At 33.0% G+C, this 26,519-nt stretch overlaps 1 protein-coding gene across 1 annotated transcript in view; it reads right to left on the reverse strand.

The window, feature by feature from the left end:
- COG6 (component of oligomeric golgi complex 6) overlaps positions 1 to 26,519 on the reverse strand; it is a 75,900-nt gene that overhangs the window by 42,471 nt on the left and 6,910 nt on the right. The window contains exons 4-10 of the mRNA XM_063102511.1: positions 24,787 to 24,845; positions 13,877 to 13,988; positions 12,942 to 13,024; positions 12,506 to 12,576; positions 10,247 to 10,340; positions 864 to 992; positions 698 to 789 (exon numbers count right to left, since the gene is read on the reverse strand). Of these exons, the coding sequence (XP_062958581.1) occupies positions 698 to 789; positions 864 to 992; positions 10,247 to 10,340; positions 12,506 to 12,576; positions 12,942 to 13,024; positions 13,877 to 13,988; positions 24,787 to 24,845 (640 nt within the window). The remainder of the gene's footprint in view (positions 1 to 697; positions 790 to 863; positions 993 to 10,246; positions 10,341 to 12,505; positions 12,577 to 12,941; positions 13,025 to 13,876; positions 13,989 to 24,786; positions 24,846 to 26,519) is intronic.

Below are 26,519 nucleotides of genomic sequence, written 5' to 3' on the forward strand. Positions count from 1 at the left end.
CTTGCTATCAAAAATAGAACATCTTTTATACACTAAACCCTAAAACTCTAAAGTGGGCATCTTAATGAAATCACAACTAAGAAGATTTGAAATTCTATAAACAAGATATCAGCACCTCTCAAATACAGTCATTTTTCTTCCTTGAAATCAAGACAAAAATTCTAAGTTAGTACATATGGTAATTATATTAAAAATTTTAAAAGAGTCCCATGAGAATATAAAAAAGAGGTTGGGTGGTAGAAAATGAAAGGATCAGAAGCTTAATGACCTTAATTAAGCAAGTCACTGAACTTATTTACTCACAGATAAGATGAAGATAATACCATCTTTTACCTTAAAGTGTTGTCACACTGAGGAATTGAGATAATGTATGTAAGATATTAATGTATGCTAGATATTAATGTATGCTAGATACTCCAGAAATTTCTTAAAAGCGAAGCAGAGGAGTCTACATTTAATATGGAAGGTAGTAAAGGTTCACTATAAAACTGAATAGTTGAGTGACAGGATGTAAGTGATGGAGGAAAAAGTCTATAAGGGGAAATCTAGAGAAAGGGAGATAAATTAAGACACTTACTGTATAATCTAGGTGAGAAGCGCTTATCTCAGTGAAGAAGATGGTAACAAGAATAGAAACAGAGAAGCCCTGTGTTATGTTCTATACTTAGGCATTAGTAAGAATAATCGGTAGACCCACCTTGTGCAGTTACATGCTTTAAGAGAGCTTCAAGATGTTCCTTTTCAGAAGCAGTAGCTTGATGAAGCCAAGCCAACATGTCTCCTACATACCTAATGAAAACTAAATGTTAGTAGATTTCCTCTGAAAAAAGATCAAATCCATTAGTGTTTTCTGATTACTATACCTCAAAGGGTCATGGGAGTGCATTTCAATGGGTCTAGGTGTACCTCCTGGGCCCCCTCTTGTAAGAGCATCAATAAACCCACGAACAACTGTACTTCTTCTGGCTGTTCCAAATTCATCCAATGTATACCTGGAAGACACAAGTTATATGAAAAACAGTTGGTTTTTTTCCTAATGATTACATCAGACTATTCGTGTGATTTCTAAGATAAGCAAGACATCTAAAGTTTATTTAAGTACTCTCTCAAGAAATTTTGCTTCTAAACAACAAAAAATATTTATGAGATAACTTTAGCAGATTGAAAATTCCATCTAAAGGTTCAAATTTTTGCTCCTCCTAAGAAAGAATGCTGGGAATTTGGACTACGACAGGGGCAGGAGCAATAAGTGACAGAACAGTGAATTTAGTAAAAGCAAGAAAATCAAGTCAAGGTGGGAATCTTGAACTTTTCAGGTTTCAGTATCTTCGCAGTCCAAAACATGATACTCTATTGTTTTACATGAAGCCATAATATCTAGTTCTCAGAAGCTAGTTATAATTATAATACTGCAATTCAAAAATTAATACTTTTTTTCTAAATTAAAAAATTCTCCTTTATACATACTATCACAATTTACCACCAAAATTTGCTCCCCAAATTGCTATTTTTAAAAGCTTATTGGACTCTAATAATTAGACATATTAGATGTTCCTTAAAATTACTGAACAACCATGCATCCCAGCAAATATTTTTTTTTAAGACATATATTTAGAAGTCACCCGTTGTAATTAAGAAGGGGGAAAGGGCTTTCTAAGGTGAGGGAATTGGTAGGGAAGAAAAGCTTTGAACTGGGGGACAGGAAAATCTGGGGTGAAATTTATGAAGGAGGCCTGGGTTGCCAGACTTTGACTGGACTCAGCCCCTGTTTCCCATCACCACCACCATTCCTTACACCCTCCCCCAAGTGAAAGTTCTATTTTTAAAGGACACAGGAAAACAAAATACATTTTAGCAGTCCAATGTCAAAATATTCTAGACCCATTAACTTTTAAATCCCTAGACAGTATTTTACCAGACCAAATATTACTTCATTAACCTACATATAAACAAAAGTTACCAAAATTTTCCAAGGATTTTCACAAAAATTCATTTCTTGGGCTATACTGCTTTCTATAATATGTTAACGATTTAATTTTAAAAATCCATATTTTGCTAATCGTGAGAAAGCTGGAAGAGTAATTATTTCCAAACAAGAGTTTTAACTATAGAAAAGCTGTAAATAGCTTTAAGTTGTTAGGAATCTAAAGTTTATTTGAGGACTCCTCACTATTAACCAGACTGTGGTTCTGTGTGTGTGTGTGTTTTCAGTTAAAAAGAAATGGTTTTGAAATTCCCTGCAATGACATTCTAATATAGGAAAGGGGGGTGGGGGGAAGCACAGTATCAAGCTGTTTTGCTAAAGTGCATAATTGCCTTGCATTTACTTTCTTTTTTAAAAAACAAATTAGAACCAAAATGTTCACTTCTATTGTTTCCCTCATGCTCTTAAATTATAAATATGTTTAGTGTGGAAAAAGGCCTTATTTTAAATGATCACTTGATTCTATGAAATAGTGAACTTATGACCACAGACTACTTATCATAGAACAAAATTCACAAACTTTTAACTTTTTAAATATACAAAAGTAATCCTCAATCCCAATATCTTACAACCACAGTAAACATAAACAACATAATTTCTGTTTCTAGGACTGTTCACTGGGGCCACAATTCTATCAGAAACAAGTGAATCCACTGGTATTTTAAGTGAGATGAAAATTATCAGGCCTGGCAAAAAGCGAAATTTAATCTGCACAATAATATGATATATCAATAAACATTATTATTAATGTTAATCCTCCTGCAGAATAAATATAATTTGAAGCAATAACAGCATGAACCACAATGAACCTTCAATGATATCCGAGACATGAAACATCTTTCCCAGAGACAGAAGAAAACTTCTCTGACAAAAGTCAGACTGTCTTCAAACAAAGGTCAAAAATTCCAAATGTAGTTTGATAAAGGTAAATGTTCAAATTATGAAAGTATACTAAAATGTGTCTAGTTAAAATTAAAGCCCCATTTTTAAATTATGTTTAGCTACAGTAAATTTAAAAAAAAATTCTGGTCAAAAAGCAAATTAAAAGAAAAATTTTGATCAAAAAGCAAAATTTAAAAAATAAAAGAATAGTATAGAAGCTCCTCTTTGCAATGCAACAAATACATAAAGAATGAAGAAAAATAAGCATTGTACATTTTACTACATTCTTAAATAGCTTATGTTCTGTTGGTTACCAAAGGAAAAAAGAAATCAATTTTTTTTCATTTTCATTTGCAATAAATTTCTTTCTAAAGAGATCTCTGTACTTGATATATTAAAAGTTAATAATGCATTAACATTCCAATTATGTACTTCCTAACAAACACTGTTGCTGAGTATAGCAACTTTCCCTAGGACTTCAATAACTGACACTGTTCTTGCATTTGATGCCTACACTTTTGAAACACAATAATGAACTGTGACACTTTTAAACATTTCTCAAATAAAGTTCATATATTGCCATCTGGTGGTTAACAAGATACATCAAGTTTTTCCTAAATTTAAAGAAACCATAAATTAGAAAGTAGATGATTATGTAAGAAAGGCCAATTTTCCCCACAAGAAATCTTCAAAGGAGTCCTACATTTGGAATCCAAAGAATGATAATCACCATCATGAATACATAAGAAAGAATAAAGCCCACTGGTAGAGCAGATACACAAACATGAATTAGAACAAAACTATATTATACTACAAAAAAACAACAAACAGCAAACACAAGTAATAAAAGGGAAAAAAAGGAACAGAAGATACATAAAACAACCATAAAAAAAAAAAATCAATAAAATTCCAGGAATAAGACAATACCTGTCAATAACAACCCTGAATGTAAATGGACTGAATTCCCCACTTAAAAGATACATACAGGCTGAACAGATTAAAAAAGTAGATCCAACTATATGCTGCCTACAAGAAACTCATGTCACCTGTAAAGACATACATAGACTAATAGTTAAGAGATGGAAAAAGATATACCCCACAAATGGAAACCAAAAATGAGCAGGAGTAGCTATACTTATTTCAGATATAGTAGACTTTAAACCACAAACTATAAAAAGAGACAGAGAAGGTCATTATATAATATTAAAGGGGTCAATTCAGCAAAAGGATATAATAACTATAAATATATATGCACCCAACACCAGAGCACCAGATACATATAGCAACTATTACTGGGTCTAAAGGGAGAGATAGACCCCAATATAATAATGGTTGGGGGCTTCAGCCTCTCTTTCTTAGCACTGGACAGATCATCTAAGACAAAAACTCAGCAGAGAAACATTGGATTTAAACTATAATTTAGACCAATTGGACTTGACAGATATTTACAGAAATTTTATGCAACAATTACAGAATACACTCATTCTCATCAGCATATGGAACATTCTCCAAGACAGACCACATGTTAGGCCACAAATCAAGTCTTAACAAATTTTTAAAAACTGAAATCATATCAAGTATCCTCTCAAACCACAACAAAATAAAACTAGAAATCAATAAGAAGCAAAACTTTGGAAACTATACAATACATGGAAATTAAACAACCAGTGGGTCAGAGAAAAAATTAAGCAGGAAATCAAAAAACTTAAAACAAATGAAAATAAAAGCACATCCTACCAAAATCTATGCAATACTGCAAAGGCAGTACTAAGAGGGAAATTTATTGCAATAAGTACTTACATCAAAAGAAGAGAAAGACTGCAAATAAACAACCTAACATTACACCTCAAAGAATCAGAAAAGCAAGAACAACCCAATCCCAAAATTAGTAGACAGAAAGAAATAATAGAGATTAGAGCAGAACTAAATGAAATAAGAGACCAAAAAAAGATACAAAAGACTGGTGAAACAAAAAGTTGGTTTTGGAGAAGATAAATAAAACTGACAAACCATTAGCTAGACTAAGAAAAGAAGGCCCACATGACAAAAATCAGAAATGAAAAAGGAGACATAACAACTGATACCACAGAAACACAAAGAATCACTAGAGGCTATTATGAACAACTATAAAACAACAAATTTGAAAATCTGGAGGAAATGAACAAATTTCTGACACATACGACCTACCAAGACTAAGCCAATAAAAACAGAAAACCTGAATAGGCCAATAACAAGCAAAGAGATGGAAATGGTAATCAGCAGTCTTTCAACAAAGAAAAGCCCAAACTTTTAAAGAAGAATTAATACTTCTTTTCAAACTATCCCAAAAAACAAAAACAGAGGTCACTCTCCCAAATTCATTATATGAGGCCTGTAACACCCTGATACCAGAATCAAAGACACAGCAAAAAGGGAAAACTACAGACCAAATCCTTGATGAACATAGATGCAAAAATTCTCCACAAAATACTAGCAAACAGAATTAGAAAAAGATTATACACCATGATCAAGCAGGATTCATCCCAGGGATGCAAGGATGGTTCAACACATGCAAATATATAAATGTGATACATCACATTTACAAAAAAATCAACAAAATCAAGAACAAAACCATATCATCATCTCAACTGATGTAGAAATGCATTTGACAAAGTTCAAAATCCCTTGTTTATTATGACTCTCAACAAGTTAGGTATAGAAGAAAAGTATCACAATATAATAAAAGGCATATGTGACAAACCCACAGCTAACATAATCCTGAATGGGAAAAAGTTAAAAGCTTCCCCTCTAAGAACAGGAACAAGACAAGGATGCTCGCCACTCCTATTTAACATAGTACTAGAAGTTCTAGACAGAGCTATTAGGCAAGAGAAGGGGATAAAAGGCATCTAAGTTGGAAAAGAAGCCAAATTGTCCCTTTTTGCAGATGACATGATTGTATATACAGAAAAACCTAAAGAATCCACCAAAAAACTCTTAGAGTTAATAAATGAATTTAGTAAAGTTGCAGGATACAAAATCAATATACGAAAATCAGTAGTGTTTTTATATACCAACAATGAACTAGGAGAAAAAGAAATCAAGAAAGCAATCCCATTTACAAGAGCTACCAAAAAATAAAATACCTACGAATAAATTTAAACAAGGAGGTGAAAGATCGCTACAATGAAAACTACAAAACATAGACTGAAGAAATTAAAGAGAAAACACACACACATGCACACACAAATGGAAGGACATTCCATATTCATGGATTAGAAGAATTAATGTTGTGAAAATGTCCATACTACTTAAAGCAATCTACAGATTCAATTCAATCCCCATCAAAATACCAGTGCCACTCTTCACAGAAATGGAAAAAAAAAACCCTAACATTCATATGGAACAACAGATCCTAAACAGCCAAAGCAATCCTAAGCAAAAAGAATAAAGCTGGAGGCATTACACTACTTGATTTCAAAATATGCAAAAAAAACCTATAGTAACCACAACAGCATGGTACTGGCATAAAAACAGACACAGGAACCAACTGAACAGAATACAGAACCTAGAAATTAATGCACATATTTATAGCTAACTGGTCTTTGACAAAGGCACCGAAAACATACATTGGGGAAAGGACTGCCTCTTCAATAAATGATGCCGGGAAAACTGAATATCCATGTGTAGAAGAACGAAACTAGACCTCTATCTCTCACCATATACTAAAACCAACTCAAAATGGATTAAAGACTTGAATCTAAAACCTGAAACTACAAAACTCCTAGATGAAAACACAGAGGAAATGTATCAGGATGGAGGACTGGGCAAAGATCTTATGACTAAGACCTTAAAAGCACAAGCAATAAAAGAAAACAAAATAAGCAAATGAGATCATATCAAACTAAAAATCTTCTGCACAGCAAGGGAAACAATCAACAGAACAAAAAGACAACCTGCAAAATGGGAGAAAATATTTGCAAACTATGCATCCCACAAGGGATTAATATCCAGAACATACAAGGAATTCAAGTAACTCAATAATAAAATAAAAATCCAGTTAAAAAATAGCCAAAGGGACCTGAACACACCTTTCAGCACTGGACAGATCATCTAGACAACAAATCAACAGAATAACCATTACTCTTTCAGAGGGAGAGAAGAAATCTAGGGTTATCAGTGGTGGGAGTGGGGAGGGAAGGAGGATAGGGAGGATTGGACAAGGGGCATAAATAATAAGTACAATTTGTAACAATACATACTAGTAATACTAGTAATATACATACTAGTAATATGGATTTGATCAACATGTCAACATTGAATCCCCAAAATATATATAATCAATTAAGATTCAATAAAAAAAAAAAAAAAAAAGGCAAAGGACCTGAATCCTGAATAGAAATTTCTCAAAAGACACACAAATAGCCGACAGATATACGAAAAAATGCTCAAATTCACTAGTCATCAGAGAAATGCAAATCATCTCACCCTAGTTAGACTGGCTATTATCAAGAAATAGAAAATAATAAATGCTGACAAGGATATGGAGAAAGGGGAACCCTTATACCCTGTTGGTGAGATAGTAAAGTAGCATGGCCATTATGGAAAACAGTATGGAGATTTCTCAAAAACTACAGATAGAATAACTACCATATCATCCAGCAATCCCACTACTGGCTAAACAACCAAAGGAATGGAAATCATCATGTTGAAGGGATACCTGCACTCCGATGGTAATCACAGCTCTATTCACAACAGCCAAGATATGGAACCAACCTAATGTCCATCAATGAATGACTGGTTAAAGAAAATGTGTTACATATACACAATGGAATACCACTCAACATAAAAAAGAATGAAATTCTGCCATTCACAGCAGCAAGCATGAGCTTGGAGAAATTATATTAAGTAAAATAAGCCAGGCACAGAAAGAGAAATATCACATTCTCACTCATAAGTGGGAGCTATATATATATAAATAAATAAATAAATAAATAAATAAATAAGAAAAAAGAAAGAAAAAATAATCACAATAATATGTTGAACTTTCAGAAGGAGAGAACAGAATTGTGGTTACTACAGGCAGGAAAAGGGAAGAGAGAGGGGGGATAGTGAGAGGTTGGTTAATGGACACAAAACAGGTAGGAAAAATAACTTCTATTGGTATACAGTCAAGCCAGGCGTCTATAATTGACAATAATTACTGCATGTTGTCAAATGGCTAGAAGAGAGATCGAATGTCCTCACCACAAAGAAATTATTATGTTTTGTAATGATGAATATGCTAATTACTCTGATTTGATCATCACACAGTGTATATGTGCATTATAATTCTGTATGTACCTAACAAATATGTATAATCAATGTTTCAATTAAAAGGTGAACTTTCTTTTTTTAGCATTCATCTCATCCTAATCAACTTATCTTAAAAACCTACTTCCCCCTCAACTTCTAAATGTTTTACAATCTTCCAAACTGCCATTACTGCCTTGTTTCTCACATGTGCCCTTCAGAGATAAACTTTCTTTCCCTATTTACTTCTCCTTTCTTTGTCTTTCAAGTTTTTCCCCTGATTGTCATGTAGGGCTTAAATACGCCCCCCTCCTTAGTTCACAGCTTTTTAGTCACCTTCTCTCAAAATAAAAATAATATCTAAAATTTAGTGTTGTGCCAAGCATTATAATAAGCACCTTAAGGGAACAATCTAAATCTTCACAACAACCCTGTAAGATGAGCACTATGATTCCCCTCATTTTTATACCTAAGGAAACTGAAGCTTACAAAGGTTCAGAGCTTGTCAAAGAAATCTGACTCAAGAGCCCACCTTATAAACCATTATTCAATATTGCTCCTTTCCACATGTTGATCAAGAATCACAATTTAGTAAAAATTTATTTGCATGGTAGAAGATAGCTAGCTGTCCCTTTTATGTGCCCAAAATACACAAAGGCATTTTTTAAAAAACGATTAACCGAATTTTAATCTGCAGACAATGTAACACAATTAAAATCAAACACCAGATGTTTCAAGTAAAGCACTAAAAGATTCTCATAATCAACTTCAATATTTTAAAGTGAAAAAGTTGGGAAGGAGATTTCAAAGTAGAAAAAAACTGCTAAGCTGCTGATCAATAGTGAACATTAGCTTATTATATGTACATGCACAACACTCAGGGATATTACAATCTGGCCCTTGCTACTAACTCAACAGCCAGTGCAAGCGTCTGCAATTAATTTCTGAAAGGTGCATGTTCTATCTCGATCCATGTCTTTGCACAGGCTGTTCCCTCAACCTGAAATGTTCTATCCTCCCTTTTCTTCCAAGAAAATGCCTATTAAATCTTCAGAATTTACTTTCTACCCATTTGGCTCAGGAAACTTTCCCTGATGTTTATCTCATTCCCCTGCCTCAGAATACCTGAGGCACACAGCACCTGGGACATGACCTTTAGACTAGCAATTAATATATTCTACTAAAATGCATTTGTTTATGTCTGGTTCCATAAAATAAAGCATTTGAGAGCAGTGTTTTATTGATGTTGTGTCTCTAGCACTTAGAATGGTGCTTAACACATATTAAGTACTCAGAAAGTAGCACTAGAGTGTGATTATTTCACACAGCTGTCCCAGCATTTGTGTTTTCTAACTTTATTACAGGATAAGAAATGTTCTAAACAGAAAGTAATGAGGAAATCCTCTAAAAATAGTATAAGAAGCATCTGAAAGGGATGATTCAGAGAAGGATTCAATGCCTCTGTAAGAGTCCCCCTGACTTTCTGTTTCCCAAATTAGCAACAAACCTTTGGTCTCCCTAAAGGTTATTCTCATACTATTCGAGGCATTTAAGAATAAAAAGGTACTTACTTTTTATTTTTAAAGAAATTAAAAAATGTATAGACTAATAAACATACACATAAAACAAGTTTGAAATGCACAGGGGTATTCTCCAAAGCATTCCCATATAGCTGTTTGGCATAACTTACAAGATCAAAGACCTAGACCCTCTCTTTTCTTAAATCTTATTAATGAAAGTCTGATATTAAACACTCTTTTTTTTCATCTCTGGTAATAATATCTCTCACTCACTATATGACCCCCTTCTCTCCAGGGTAGGGTTGATACAAGAGTTTTAGTTATTTACAGTTCCAAGGAAGTTAATGAGACACTTTATATACATAAATGAGAGGTAGTCCAGATGCAGAAACACCTTGGTTTTCCCTCCATGTTGTATTCTATAGCATGCAATATTCAAATAAGCTTATACAACATGAGGTGGAAATATCACTATAAATTATTATAAATATTACTCAAACTATTGTATATGAATTTGATAATACTGAAATTAATGTGAATTATCAAAAAAAAGTAGGGTTTCTTTTTTAATTAGGAAAAAGTCACCAACTTATATAAGACAGGTCTATCCTGCAGGGCTTCCATTGCTTTAGTTAATACTGGAGATATGTCACATGATTCTTGTGTCAATGTTCTGCATTCACCTGAAAAACAATTAACATTACAATTTTTGTTAAATTAAAATTAGATCTTTATTATGTCCATCATATACCAGGAGTCTAAATTCTATAGAAAACACTACCTGAAAAATGCTTAGAAAAACTCAGAAAATATGCAGACCAAAAACTAATTTATGCTATCAACCAAACTAAAAATAAGTAGTTATATAACTTTAAATGAGCACATATGCTATCAGTTATACTCCAAACCCATATTTTATTATTATAAAAAACTACAATTCTGAAGAAACCAATCAATGAACAAATATTTGCTGAATAACTGCCTTATACGTGGCAGTACAAGGGTGGAGGGAGGACTACTGAAAACATATCACCAGTTCCTTCCTTCAGGAGCAATCATTAAGCAGTCTGCTAAAAATGTTTATATGAATAACTGATATATGGTAATAAAAATATAATTTCAAAGTAGTTTGAATTTTAAACTCTTAAAAATCTCTATGCCAATATTTTCTTTATTTTACTATTCTAATTTTATCCATAAAATCCTTACAAGTACCAAGAATTTAGAATTTGTTCAGAAATTCCCAACCTTTTGGTACATGTGGACCGCCTCCTGGCATGCACTGACTAAAAAAATATACGCATGTATGGGATTAGAAATATCCTAAAATTATTCCATAGACCCTAGCAATACAGAAGCCCACAATTTGGAACCACTATGTTAGATGCTGTGAGAGCAGGAAAAAAAGTGAGGCAATGTCCTTGCCTTTAAGAAAGTAGAAAAATCTAACTAGAGAGATAAGACAGACATATGTGAAAAGTTTAGTAAAGAGTAGACTATTGAATGCTAAATAAATATTTCCAGTGGTTAATGTTCAGAGATGGGAAGTCACTGTAATTTACTGTATCATGGAGAGTTCTAGGAATATGTAGAACCTAAGCATTGCCTTGAAGCCTGAGGCAGGATTTGGATACAAAGAGAGAAAGCCAGACAGCACTTCCGATGGGAGTAAACAGTGAAAACAAGAGAGGTAGAAAACACAAATGGGTTTTAGAGTAAAGAGTAAATCACCAAGACCAGAGAATTAGGTTTTCACAGTATAGCACAGTTCTAAGTGGTTAACTGGATTTAATTGCAACTCCTTCCAACAGTCAGTAACACCTATTAAAATATCATATATTCCTATTCCACTCTTGACTCTTAACTGTCTTCTCTGATTTTAACAAGCTATTTTGCAAACAGTCTATTGAAACATTCTAAAACAAAACTACAGCAAATAAAGCATTTGTGGGAGGAAAATAATGGCCCTCCAAATATGGCCACATCCTAATCTTTGGAACCTGTGAATATGTTACCTTATATGGCAAAAGGGACTTTGCAGTTGGAATTAAGATGATAGACCATAAAATATGGGGATTTTCTCAGATTACCCAAGTGGGTTCAAGGTAATCACATAGTCTTTAAAATTGAAAAGGCTTGCAAAATAGTTAGTCAGGGATATGAAATAGAAGAAAAGGCAAAAGAGATATGACCTGAGAGAATGACTGAATATGCCATTGCTGGCTTTGAAGATGAAGGAAGGGGTCACAAGCCAAAGAATACAGGCAGCCTCTAGAAACTAGGAAAATCCCTCAGTGATAGCCAGCAAGGAAACACAGACCTCAGTCTTACAAATGCAAACAACTGAATTCTGCCAACCAACTGAATGAGCAAGGAAACAATGATTCCTTAGAGCCTACACAAGCTGATACAGCACTGTGAACACTGATTTTAGTGGTGAGTACCATGTCTGATTTCTGACCTACAGAACTAAGACAATAAATGTGTGTTGTTTTAAGCCATTAAGTTTGCAGTAATTTATTACAGCAGTAATAGAAAATAATTATAATATTTATTATTCATTAATAATTCACCATTTATAACTTTTTCTAATCAACTTCAGGATACCTACGGCAGAAATACTGTCTTCATTTTTTTATTCCCATCCTTAATCAAGCATACTACTTGGCTGGTAGTAGATGCTCATGATACAAACACAAAGACAATATATTCAAATGTAAAGTTTTTCTTTTTAAAAATACTTTTGATTACTAAAATCAAAATATATCAAATAAAGATCAAGTGAAATTTTTTAAAAAATCAAATATTAATATTCATTAATCTAGACAATACAAAAGAAATTACTTACTTTGAACCCATCGGTAAAGTCTTTCATAAGCTGTTTCTTGAAGCAAGGCCATCTGTTCCATAATTTCTAAACTAAAAAAAATTAAAGATATATTAAAATTTAAATTTTTAGTTCATTACATCTAAGCACCTAATTATTTTGCTTAATTACAGAATGATTTGGCTACAGCATATCAACTTTTTCATCATTTCATGGAATGATTTTTCAATAATTTTTTTACAATTAAATAAATGTTACATTTTAATACCATCACTTACTTATCAACTGCTGTTTTAGTCTAAACATGTCAGGGTATAACTTCCCCCTTTTCCAAAGGTAAATAAAGATTAAACTCCTATTTTACAAAATATCATATAGTTTCAAAAAGAATCTAGATGTCTTTAAAATTTCGGAAATGTAAGCAGCAATGCAATTAGACAAATGAACAGTTACTTACCCTGCTGTTTGCTGGTTTGTACGCAAGAGAACTTTGACATCATTATGAATCTGCTTTACTCTTCCCAGTGCCTTGAAAAAATCCTTTAAAATTAAGAATATGACTTTAAAATGCCCATGTTTTCAGGTAAAATTACATTACTCTAAACTGAAAAATCACAACAAAGAGAAAAATTCTTTCACGTATTCTAATAAAGCCTTCCTATACTGAGCTCAACCTTCTCTAAATTTTCATACAAGGTGTAAAAGGTATTTATTCATATTTTAAAACATATATTAACTCAATGCCAACTATGTACCAAATAGTATGCTAGTTGCCTAAGATATAAAATTTATAAAGACCAAAATCCTGTCCTCAAGAAATGTACAGCTTAATGAGAGAGAAATGCAAACCTAAATATTACTATGCAAGAAAAACATACTATGTTTTACACATCTTATGACTTAAGCTGGCAATCTTATTGCTGAGGATGATGGTTTATATATCTGTTATATACCATTCTTCCCCCTCTTCCAAGAGCAGAATGCAAGGCTGGATGCATAAATGATGCTGATTAAATATATAAGAGTTAAATAATGACAAACTGATGACTGATTTTTTGGTTTTAGAAAAATACATTGGGGCCTTAGTTTCCAGAATGCCACAAATAGTGTTCCAACCATGATAGGAAATCAACTGAAAATAGGCCTCAGACATGGTGATGCAGATTTCCTTCATAAGCTTTGTTGTACTCTTTGACTTCTAAAAAAATACTCGTATTACTTTGAAAAAAACAAAAAGTAAAAAGCAATTAAAATATGCATCCTAATTTCCAAATTTAAAAATATCTTCAGATCAAACTTTTTTCTCTGTGGGAAAATAGTGCTTCAAGAAAGCAATGTATAACAACTGTTAACTGCTACACTTTAAATGATTTTAACAGAAAGCAAAGATACCTCAGTAATAGGTCCATCCCTTGTACCTCGGAGAAGACTCATTTCATCAGGAGTCAGTTGGAACTTGGATAAGAATGCATCTGCAACTTGTGCTCTTATTTCTAATCTTTGACTACAATTAAAAAAATAAAAAGAAAAATCCAGCATGCTATGCATTAAAATAAATTATATCTCTGATACAACTTTTTAAAACAAAGGTGTGAGAGATTCTCAATATCTCTGAAAGCCTTGTTTCTCCCTCAAAGCTAGAAGCTCTTATCAGGCATGTGAGTGATAAAATTAGCTGATATTGTTCTACCTCAGATACTTGCACACAGTAAAAGGAGTTGATAATGACAGAAAAGAAAAAATAAGTTCACAAATGGTTCTTGTATTACAAATTTTCAGCCACTTACAAGTACTTGAATAGCTCAACTTAACAATTTACAAGGTTACTTTCTGGGAGGAAAATATGCTCATTTTTTCAACCAATTTCTTCTCAGTCACTAAAAATTCCTAAGCTTCTGAAGTTTTCACATGAAGTACATAACAACCAAAAATCAGGTCTATCAGTGTTTTATTTTAGGTTAAAAAGAGAAGAGTTAAGAACTCTTTTACTAATTCTTCATAAATCGATAAACTGACTTCTCCATTTTGGTCTTCCCCACTTTTTCTACATAATTTAGTAATAAAAACAGTCTTTTAAATTATATTATCTGAATGCAACCCATCTAGACTAGCTGACATTTAGAAAAAAGTACACTATATACTAGAATACAACATGCAAGGACCTAAGGGACTAGGCAGGATCACCATCTAAAAGCAAGTCAGGAACACGAACCACCTGAACAAAAACTCAACATTCCTGGTTTCTGTATCTTATATCTGAAGGTATATAAACAAAATTATAAAAGCATTTCACTAGTAGTATACACAGGGTAGTAATATTCCACATCAAAAACCAGTTAGATGAGAATGAATAAAAATAAACATTTACATTTTTTGTATAGACAGTACAATGCATCTATCTTTGTTTTATCTGTATGTTTGAAGTTGGGAGATTTTAAAATGCTTCTGAGTGATACGGAAATTTACAAAGAAAAAGTCCTCTAGGTGGCAGTAACGTTCCGTTTATCTCAAATGATAAAGTAAATCACCTAATTAAGTCTACCCAGTAAATTTAAATGGCTTACGTTCTTAATTGCTTTATTAGTTGTACCTTCAAGTACATTAACAGATTTTGTTCTATACTCTTAGATAAAGCTCCAATCACTACTGTAAAGGATTTAAAGTAATTATAAAGCTTCATAAAATTCCTTAAGACTATATACAGTAATCATTTCAACTAAAACCTTTTTGGAGCTTTATTGGATCTATCTTTAGAATTTATTTTTATGGGCCGGCCCGTGGCTCACTCGGGAGAGTGCGGTGCTGATAACACCAAGGCCATGGGTTCGGATCCTATATAGGGATGGCTGGTTTGCTCACTGGCTGAGAGCGGTGTTGACAACACCAAGCCAAGGGTTGAGATCCCTTTACCGGTCATCTTTAAAAAAAAAAAAAAAAGAATTTATTTTTATTAGGCACAAAGGAAAAACTACTTTCTTTAGTTCATAGTTTCATTTTGTTTTAACCAAAATTAGTGTTATTTATCTTGATCATGCCCCTTAATCATTAAAATTCATTCCAAATAATATGGTTGACTGAATCTAGATATCAATCCATGAGAAAAAGACTGACTCATAGGTACTATATCTACAAAAGAGAGGGTCCAAAAATATTTTTAACAATGGCCATACTGCTAAAACAGGGGTTTGGTATTTCAAGATGGCAACTTTTGAAGTAGTGACAATAAATTATAATACATTTTTAAATCACTTACTCTTTAGTTTTACTATATTCTATATACTGAATATTAGTATAAATTGGTATAACCTTCTTAGAGTGAAATGTAGGCAATATACATCAGGACACCTTAAAAAGTTAATAACCATTTAATTTGTTAATTACAATTCTAGGAATTTACCCTAGGGAAATAATCTGAAATGTATATAATGATTTAAAAACATTTACTGAACCATTATCTTTAGCATGGGAACCAAGATAAATATTCAATAATTTAAGAATGGTTATGTGGGTTGATTCACAGACAAAATATAATGCCACCATTAAAAAACATGGTCTCTCAAAATAAAAATCATAGAAAAATGCACTTAAAATACTAAGTGGAAAAAAGTAAAATATAACTACACACACCAACGTGCTCATTCTAGAAGAAAATATACCAAAATGTTAGTAGCAGTTACTCTGGGTAGTGGAGTTATATCTGATTTTAATTTTCCTTAAGTTTTATGCAATAGATACATGTTAACATTATGTCAAAAATATTTTTTAAAGAACAAAAAAGTACTTTTCAACACATAAGAGATTCCTTTTACATAATTTAAACAAAAGAAAGATAAGTGAAATAGACTGTTTTCACTTCTGGTTGCTTCACATCTGATTGTCAATTACAATTCCTTAAGAAAAAGTATTTCCACAAGATTTCTCTTGGTCCTAAAATAGAAAAAAAGAAGAAGAAAAAGAAACTTTCCACTTTAAGTTTCTATAACATATCAAACTAAAAGTTAAAATAAACATTAAAAAAAGACTGGTTAAAAAAACTCATTATAGAGTAAATCCTATGACTAGGCTGTTGAGTTGTCAGCATTTGCAGTCTCATGCCATGATTTTAAAATCTGAGAATAAAATAAATTTCTAAATCTTGTGTTTTAGCATTTTAGAAACTAGGCAGTAAAATAGTAATTTCAACACAAAAACTTTTTTTTTTAAATACAACAAGTACAAGTGACAAAAAAGAAACTAAACTACATTAAAATTTTAAATGTTTGTGCTATAAATGATATAAAGAAAGTGAAAAGACAACCCACAGAATGGGAGAAAATAGTTGCATATCACAAGGAACTTGTATCCAGAATAAATAGAGCACTCTTACAATCAATAAATAAAAGGCAACCCAATTAAAAAATGAGCAAAGGATGTTATTAGACACTTCTTCAAAGAAGATATGCAAATGGCCAACAAGCACATGAAAAGACACTCAACATCACTAGGCATGAGGGAAATGCAAGTCAAAACCACCATGATACCTCTTCATACCCAGTAGCAAGGTTATAATCAAAAAGACAGATAATAGCAAGAATCTGCAGAAATTGGAATCCTCACACATTGCTGGTGGGAAAACTGTGTATCTTTGGAAAACAGTCTGGTAGTTCCTCCAACAGTTAAACATGGAGTTATCATAAAAAAGCCAACAATTCTACCCCTAGGTATATACTTAAGAGAAATAAAAAATTTATGTATTTCTATGCACATAATTATTCATAGCAGCATTATTCATTAACAGTCAAATAGTGGAAATAACCCAAATGTCTATCAACTGATGAATGGGAAAACAAAATATGGTGTAGCCACACAATAGGAATACTATTCAGCCATAAAAAGGTTGACGCAACATAGATAAGCCTTGAAAATATTTATGCTAAGTGAAAGAAGCTAGACACAAAAGGCCACATATTGCACGATTCCATTTATATGAAAGGTCAAGAACAGGCAAATCTACAAATGCCGAAAGTAGATTCATGGTTGACTAAGGCTGGGGGACTGACTGCTACTGGTCACCAGGTTTCTTTCTGGGGTAGCAAAAATTTTCAAAACTTATGATGATGGTTGTACAACTCTGTAAATATACTAAAAACTAATGACAGATGTACTTCAAATGAGTGAATTTTATAGTATGTAAATTATCTCAACAAAAATATTTTTAAAATAAACAAAAAAACTACTTTTTGATATACAATTACTTTGACATCCTAATACAATATTGGTGTTATAACTGTACAAAATACAGCTTACAAAAGTGTCTAATACAGTCATCTAGTTTGATACTTTCATTCCTTAACTTTTATTTTAGTATAAGCACAGTCAGTATTATTCGTATAAAAAAGAATTTTCAAATCATAAGAAATATCATAGTCAACGTCAGCAATAACTACTTAAAATGTTAAAGTAACCATGTGAACATATTCAATTCAATAAGTTTGTCATGTAGAAAGCACTGGGTACAAAGGGCATTAATGCACTGACCTTGCTATGCAGTTAAAATAGTCATAGGCCACAGAGTGCAGCAAGTGTTTAGGAATTATAGAGCAGAAGACAAGCGCTACAACAGCAACACGTTGGAGTACAAAGAAGGAACTGATTAATTTTTTTTCTGGTGACTGAGTAAAAGTTCCTGGATGAACATGGAAAATAGATAATAGAACCGTAAACTACAAAGGTGGCTTAAATTCCTTGTGAACTGAACTATTTTTCAAAGTAATAAAGACTTTCTTTGAAACATATATATGTACATATATAAATATATAAATTCTCAAGGAACATATAAATGCATGTACACACACACACACCCCACACAGAGTTGCCTAAAATCCAGAAATTTTGTAAAATATTTTGAAATGTATGATGAGCATAAACAATAGTGGGACCTTAAAGGATAAATTAGTTTTCAACAAATGAATTTTGGGAAATGGAATTCCAGATTGAATGAACAAGAATGTAGAAAAAGTCTACCTGCTGAATAAATGTAGTTAAATCAGGAAATAAACAGCATATGATGTGTGCCCACAAAAAGAAAGCTCTTGTGTATTGGGGGAAAGAAAACATAGCTAGATCAGACAGAATTTTTACTTTAAAAACAATCCATACAACCTCCAAACCCGATTTTAAAAATGTTTGAACCAAAAGTCATTTTCAAATTTTTCCTTACACTGTTTCCTTTACAGCATGATCATCATAATTGCAAAAAAAGGATAAGCCATACCATGCTTTACCCCCAAATTTTCATTCTGGTGCAATATACCTGAGTGAAATAAAGTTTTTATAATCTATCTAAGGTAGATCCCAGCATTAACAATAACTTCTTTTGGAAAGTTCAGATATTACTACTATGTACAAATGAGAGAGGAAGAAAGAAAGGAGATGTGATGCTCCCTGCATTCCCCTAACTTTTTATTAGGCAACAAGAGAATATATATCACATATGCCACTGTAATATATTTTTACATGTATATTGTGCAAAATAAATAGCTTTATATTTTCATGTTATCAACTTCGAAACCTGAATTAAAGCAGTTTGCAGCAACACATTAAAATAAATTAAAACTATTAAAAACTGAAATAGTAAATAAAAGGAAACAGTGAGAAAGTAAGTAATATAGCTAAGGAAAGCTATTGCAATAAGCACAAATAGATATAAGCTTCCTACTCTTCAAAGCAAGTGTAGAAATAAGATGTGCTTACTCAGATTTCACTGTCTAATAAAAGAAGAAGGGTATAGAGGGCTAATTCATTAATGTTTGCCAGTGTGTTCAGCATCTTATGTAAATCATTTTATAATCATAACAAGCCTATCACGTAGATATTACTCCCTTTTTTCAGATGTGGAAGCTTAAGCTAAGAGAGGTTAAGAAAGAACCTGTACACAATTAAAAATCTAATGAGCTCTTACTCAAGATTTAGATTAGAATTCAGGTTTTTGTCTTCAAATCCTATTCTTTCCATTTCAATAGTCTGAACTTAAAGAAAAAAATAAAAACATAAATATTCTCCAGAGTCTATTTTTCTGAGTTCAGAGAGAAATTTGGCTGGCGGGCCTTTACAAAAAACAATAAAAATATAAAGAATAGTGATTTCAGTAGCACTAAAAAGTACAGAGGTGTATTCACGTAGATATAGCCTTTCCTGGTCATCAGTGAAACCCACCTTCTGACTACCGATTAAAAATTGGGGGGAAAATATCCTGTGAAGACAACTATACATCAAGCTTTACCTATTAGAGCATCAGCTGTTACACGACTGTCTTCCTCCTAACCCAGCTGGAAAAATATTCATGTCATTTATACATCTGTCTGAATAAAAATAATCATGTCATACAAATAAGCCCACAGAATTTCTATTTCTAAAGCTAACTACTTATTTAACAGAGTTTGTTAAAAAGAAAAGGTAATATTAAAAAATGGAAAAACAACTCTCTGCCAGCCCCCCAGGAAACTACTATCATAATTTTTGCTATGCAACTTTCCTAAAATACATTCACACTTGTGTTTACTTAGCACATCCTATCGATAGCCCTTCGGACAGTAAAATGTCACAAATTTTCATTTCTTAAAAGCACAACAGGCCAAAACATTTTCAAAGGCTTACTAAAATAACATAAACAACCTTGCTTAGTTTTGAGAATTATGTGAACTGAATCACAATTTCTAATACTATCTCCTGTAGACATAAATCAGGGTCCCATATATGTTACAAGCTCCACTACAATGCTAATTTTTCAGTTTTCATTTTAGGTTACTGTCCTGATACTAGAATACTTACTTTCCATATTCATTCACTCAAGTTATTTACTGAATCTGAAATGCCCCAAGCACTGGAGATACAAAAAGAGAAGCAAACTGGCACTGTTCTCAGGAGCTCACAGTTTAAAAGCAAAGACAATCAAACTAACAATTAATTGCAAACAACTATAATAAACACCTCAATAAAGATGGCAACAGAAAGATTTAACTGAGAACAGGAAAAGTTTAAATAAGCTTGGATTACAGGCTTACTGATCTGTTATCCTCTAGGTTTTAGTCACAATTTTCAATTAAATCGATGCTTGTTTTTATAGTCAGCCAACATTAAGAAAAAAATTCATGTTCTGGGACTCTAACTGGGAACTTATTTTTCTAGGAAACTTTTCTTTCAAAAGAGCTGCTGTAATATGAAGAACATTCTAATTTTATGCTGAAAGCACAGGCTCATTTCTGAATACAAAAATTCAGCAACCGCCTTTCCTTCTAAAGCTACTGCTCTGTAGAGTCAACCACCTTTTCACTTAGGCCAAGTCTGCAACTTTTCTCACCACTGTCCACCCGCCAACGAGAGAAATATTTGTGGTGATGAAACTGCTCTCTATCTTGACTGTGGCAGTATATACACGTGTGATTGGAAATAAATACACACACATAAATGAGTACGAGTAAAACTGGGAAATATGAGTAAGATTGGTTGATTACACCAATGTCATTACCCTAGTTGTGATATCATACTATAGTTTTGCGAGATATAATCATTGGAGCAAACTGGGTAAAGGCTACATGGGATCTCTGTAATATTTTTTACAACCACATATGAATCTACAATTATCTTGAAATAAAAAGTTTAATTTTAAAAAGAATGTTTTTTCAAAGTTTAACAGTTAGGAGATAAGAGAATAAAGGTAGGAGGTGGGGGAGGCATCCCAAGAAAAAGATATGAATAATATTTTGGCTAAGGCAAGGATTTTCAAATTACAGTCTCTGGGCCATTTGCACAGAAATACCTGAGATGTGGTTAAATGGATAGAGTCCTGAGCCCAACTGAAGATCTACTGAATCAGAAAATAGTTGTCTACTCTGATGCAATCAGAATCTCTGAGGATGGATGTCAGAATTTGCCATTCTATCCAGCTCCCAGGTGGTTCTTATGTTCACTGTGATAAGGTAGAGTACATGAACAGTAGCACTGTGAGTAAAGAATAGGAAGGAAAATTGGGATAAAAATCACAGATGGCTCCAAACGACATCTAGTATCAGACTAAATACGTCCTGTGATAAACACTTTGAAGAAGTAATTGTTTAAGTATAATGGATACAAAATTCTTGCTTATACTGAATAAAAATTTGCAGCCTGTAAATTTGTCCTTTGAGAATTCCAATCCCAGCAGCAATACAGAATAAATCTAGCTCTTCGGCAAATAGAATAGATCATCAAATACGTGAAGACAACCATTATTAGTCCCTCTTAGTTCTATACTTCTAAATAAATAACTCTGTTTTTGTCGAACTCTATGCCATTTTCTGGGACCCTTTATCATCCTATTCACCCTCTTGTAAATACCGTATTTTTAATAATTTGTATTTATTATTAGCTTATTCATCCTTACAAATCGTGATATTTCTTTATGCCCTTTGCCCAACCTATCATTTCCCAAACCTCCTCCCTCCCCCCCATCTCTAGCATTTTTAGGTCTGTTCTCTCCTTCTGAAAGTTCAGCTTATTGTTGTGGTCTTTTCTTTCTTTCCTTCATTCCTTCCTTCTTCCCTCTTTCCCTCCCCGCCCCCTGCCCCACCTTTCTTCCTTCCTAGCAGTCAGTTATGAGTGAGAACATGTGGAATTTGTTTCTTTGTCTGGCTTATTTCACCTAACATAATTTTCTCCAGAGTCATCCATGTTGCTGCAAATGGCAAAATTTCACTCTTTTTTATGGTTGAGTATTATTACACTGTGTATGTTTACCACATTTTCTTTTTTTTTTTGTCTTTTTCGTGACCGGCACTCAGCCAGTGAGTGCACCGGCCATTCCTATATAGGATCCGAACCGCGGCAGGAGCGCCCCGTGCTCCCAGCACCACACTCTCCCGAGTGCGCCATGGGCTCGGCCCTTACCACACTTTCTTTATCCAGTCATCCATCAATGGACATTTAGGTTGGTTCCATATTTTGGCTATTGTAAATAGAGCTGCGATGAACATGGGTGTGCAGGTATTCCTTCGACATGATGATTTCCATTCCTCTGAGTATATACCCAGTAGTGGGATTGCTGGATCATATGGTAGTTCTATCTGTAGTTGTTTGAGAAACCTCCATACTGTTTTCCATAATGGCTGTGATAGTTTACAGTCCCACCAACAAAGTAGAAGAATTCCCCTTTTCCTGTATCCTTGTTAGTATTTGTAATTCTTGGTCTTTTTTAATAATGGCCAGTCTAACTGGGGCGAGAAGCTTGATTCTGCTATGTCTTACACTTAGCTTTCCTTTCCATACTTTGTCTTATTCACAATTTTTCAAGTAAGTTATCTTTGTATTCTCCCAAGTCTTTGATTAGATGTTGAAGATAAAAGGACTGAAGATAAGCCTGGAAAAAGTATTAGAAACCTATCTGTAGATCAAAATCAACTAATTAAACACCAATTTGGGGGTAGGACTCCTCAGCTATAAATACAGCTTAACTACAATGTCAACATGACAAAAGAAAATTTTGGGTCAAACCACCTAATTTCAATTTCTATCTTGGCAGTTTCTAACTGTATAACTCTGAGGAAGAAGCTAAACTACCCTAATTTTGGCTTGTAGAAATCATAATACAGGTAAAAGTGAATTTAACTGAAAGAGAAGATAGCTGGTAAAGAAAAAAGAGGATCTAAAAGAATGAAATTAAACTTAAATAAAACTTTGATACTTAATTTTTAAGGTTTTTCTCTGGCATGAAGTATAAAATCAAGGAACATTATTTTATTTGCTATCCTACCTTTAACTAGTCTTAAAATGGGGCAATATTTTTATGTTTTCCACCGTCAAGCCCTTTTTTCAAACAAAATCTCACATGAAATTCTCATATATTAAATAAGTAAAAGTGAAATTGCTCTAACTAAAGTTAGAGTGCGAGGCTCTGACCTCCAAAACTCCACATCCTCCTAATTCTTGCAAAGGAACTCTAAGGCTCAATGGCCTGTAGTATGGAAACGACAGGTCTAAGATAAGGTAGATGTTACAATATCCAATAGAATATTCCCTCTATGTGTAAAGAAAATATGGTTGCTTTGTTCTGTGCTATTTGCTAAAGAGAATATTTTAAAAATAAGGTTGGTACATAACATATTCCATTTTATTCCACTGCATATTACTCTGTTTCTGTAAGATAGAAAAGTAAGTTATATTGGTTACCATCTTAATGGCAAGAGTTCATTCTAATTAATCTGAGTCCATTCTAGCCCTGAGATCCATGATACCCTCTTACACAAGTAACTTTGCACCTCTGAACTCTCTATAATTTCCCATTCATCTTATCTTAGTCTAAAGTTAAGAGAATTGTGTTAAGAAGGATTTAGGGCTCAATATTAAAGAAAGTCAAGACTAATAGATGTGAAACTAAGGAGTAGAGGCCATGTACTTGCCATCATTGGTGTACAGCAGTGATTTGCAAACTCCTGTAACCATAACCTACAATTAGAAGTACATCTTAAACCATTACCAGAGACTGAAACAAAAGCTTTAGAAAATAATATTTAACCAAACTATTCTCCATTTCATCTTACTCTAATTCATTTCTTAAGGCTAGTTATGATCCACTTAAATAATTTTACAACACATTGCTCTTGACTTGCAGTTTGAAAAACACTAGCTCGATCAGGGTTAACAGACTTTTTCTGTATAAATCTAGACAGTAAATATTTTAGGCTTTGTAGGCCACATATGATCTCTGTTGTAATCACTCAATTCTGCCACTATAGGGTAAAAGCAGCCATAGACAACACACTAAAACATAAGCATAGCTGTGTTCCAATAAAACTTTACTTGCAAAAATAGGTGGTGAGCTGAGTTTGGCCTGTGGGCCATAGTTTGATGACCTCTGTTCTATACTACAGTATACTGAGCTACTCTATAATAAACAGCTATGGTAGTAATATCTCCACATTACTGATCAAACACCTAGAATACTCAAAAGTTTAAATGCTGTACCTAGCTATTAAGTGGTAGAAAGGTAAACTGGCATAGCACAATACTTTTCCCTCTGTATACTATTCCAGACATAGAGATGCACTATTTATAAGTGTTAGCTTAATACATAACCCAACATTCTACATTAATCCATATTGCACTTACCTTCATTTGCTCATTTATCCAATCAACAAATATAAGGGTACCTGTTTGTTTAAAATACTTCAAGAAGAATTTATACAGTTAACTCAATTATATCAGAGGGATTTATATCAGAGTTATCTATAATTTTCTCTCCACTTAATCTCCAAATTAATAAAGACGTAAATGTATGAAGAAAAACTTACCTTTCAGCTTGAAGCTTAGTGGTTTTTACTATCAAATCTTGAGTCTGTTCCTTTGCTGCCTAAAATTATAAACATATCTAATATCAGTACATTCCAATTGTATTGTATTTCAGAAGACGAATACTACCACTTACTGGAGCTCAGACTTAGAGCAAATGAAAACACTGTACAGAAATCAAAAGTCTGCAAAAGGCCCAAGAAACTGAAATAGATGTTTCGGGCTCATACACTGCTTTTATAAGAGGAATTCACTCAGCATTCTCAATACACACATAATGCTAAGACTTACAAGAAGAAAATCAGTATCCAGATGCTGACTAAGGAACTTAATAGTTCATGATGCTTTTTGTAAAACAGAAGCACTGGAAGAGCAAATTAAAGATGAAGATCATGACTTCAGTTATGGATGTGTTAAGCTGAAATACCATGAGACCTCTCAAATTAGGTCACTAAAATGTAGTGTGGAGCTCAATAGACATGATGGAGATAGAGATAAAAATTTGAGAAGCTGGAATATACAAACTATCTGCACACAGGATTTTGGTGAGGATTGGAAATAGCCCTATCTAAAGGACACAGAGCTGTTCCTGACCAAGTTTCATACTAAGCAATGCTCCCTCCCCCAAGCCAGAGCTGAAATGATCAGGAATGAAAGATTATCCAAACATTTACAAAATGGACTCAAATAGACCAGAGTAGCCAATGAGATTCTCTCTCAAAGACCCAAACTGGAAAATACTACAAAAATAACGCAGTAAGCAATAAGTGAAACAAGTAGTCACAGGGCAGGTAGACACAGGGTTCATGCCTTAAAGGGACATGGAATTCTTTATGCAGAATTATGCATAAATTAAGTCACTAGTAAGCAGAAACTACAAAGTAGACAAAAACACATACAGTAGAGGGTAAGTCAGTCTTTTAAAGAGAGAATACCAGAGTAAACACCTGAAGATACTGTGTCATTTTTCATGCTGGAACACTACTATAAAGAGCCAAGTTTCTGCTGCTAAGTTTTCTAGTGCTGCCTTAGATCTAGACACCCTAGTTCTGGGGTTTTAGAAGCCTCATCCTTTATAAACTCTGTTCTCAGATTGTCAGTGAAATTCACTAATTGCTTCCTATGCATCAATAACAGAGCCCCATCTCAACCTCCAGTGAAGCTATTTTGAGTCTGTATTCCTTGCAATCAAATTACACACCTAGCAAAAATAGTAGATATTTTTAAGAAAATAGATTTGAACCTAGATAATTCAGCATATCACTGACTTTTAATAAATGGTCTGAACAAATGGGTCCCAAGGTACTCTTCAAGAATTATTAGTCTTCAAATCCAATAACTTCTTCAAATGTTTATATTTCCTAATATCATTTTGCTTTAAAGTTCCACTTCCACCCTTGGACATTCTTGCTTTGTATAATTTTTTCAAATATAGTATTTTCTCAATTCTAAGAAACATTTACATATCAGTATTTCTGGAAAAAAAAAGAAAGCTGCACAAAATCAGTATCAAAAAACATTTAATAGCCTCTTTTTAGTCCCAGGCATTATTAAATTGACATTGTATCTTACAATCAATACTGTCTATTAAACAATGAAATATGATATGTTAGTATAATGTTCTGCAATATGAATTTGCTAATATTTTTTGTGTATTTCCTGACTCTTCACTTATAAACTATGATAATTCCAAAAGAATATTTAATAATACTAATGAAGATTATTATCCTAAAAT

The sequence above is a fragment of the Cynocephalus volans genome, chromosome 7 (genome assembly GCF_027409185.1).
Source record: "Cynocephalus volans isolate mCynVol1 chromosome 7, mCynVol1.pri, whole genome shotgun sequence".
NCBI classification, from domain to species: Eukaryota; Metazoa; Chordata; class Mammalia; order Dermoptera; family Cynocephalidae; genus Cynocephalus; species Cynocephalus volans.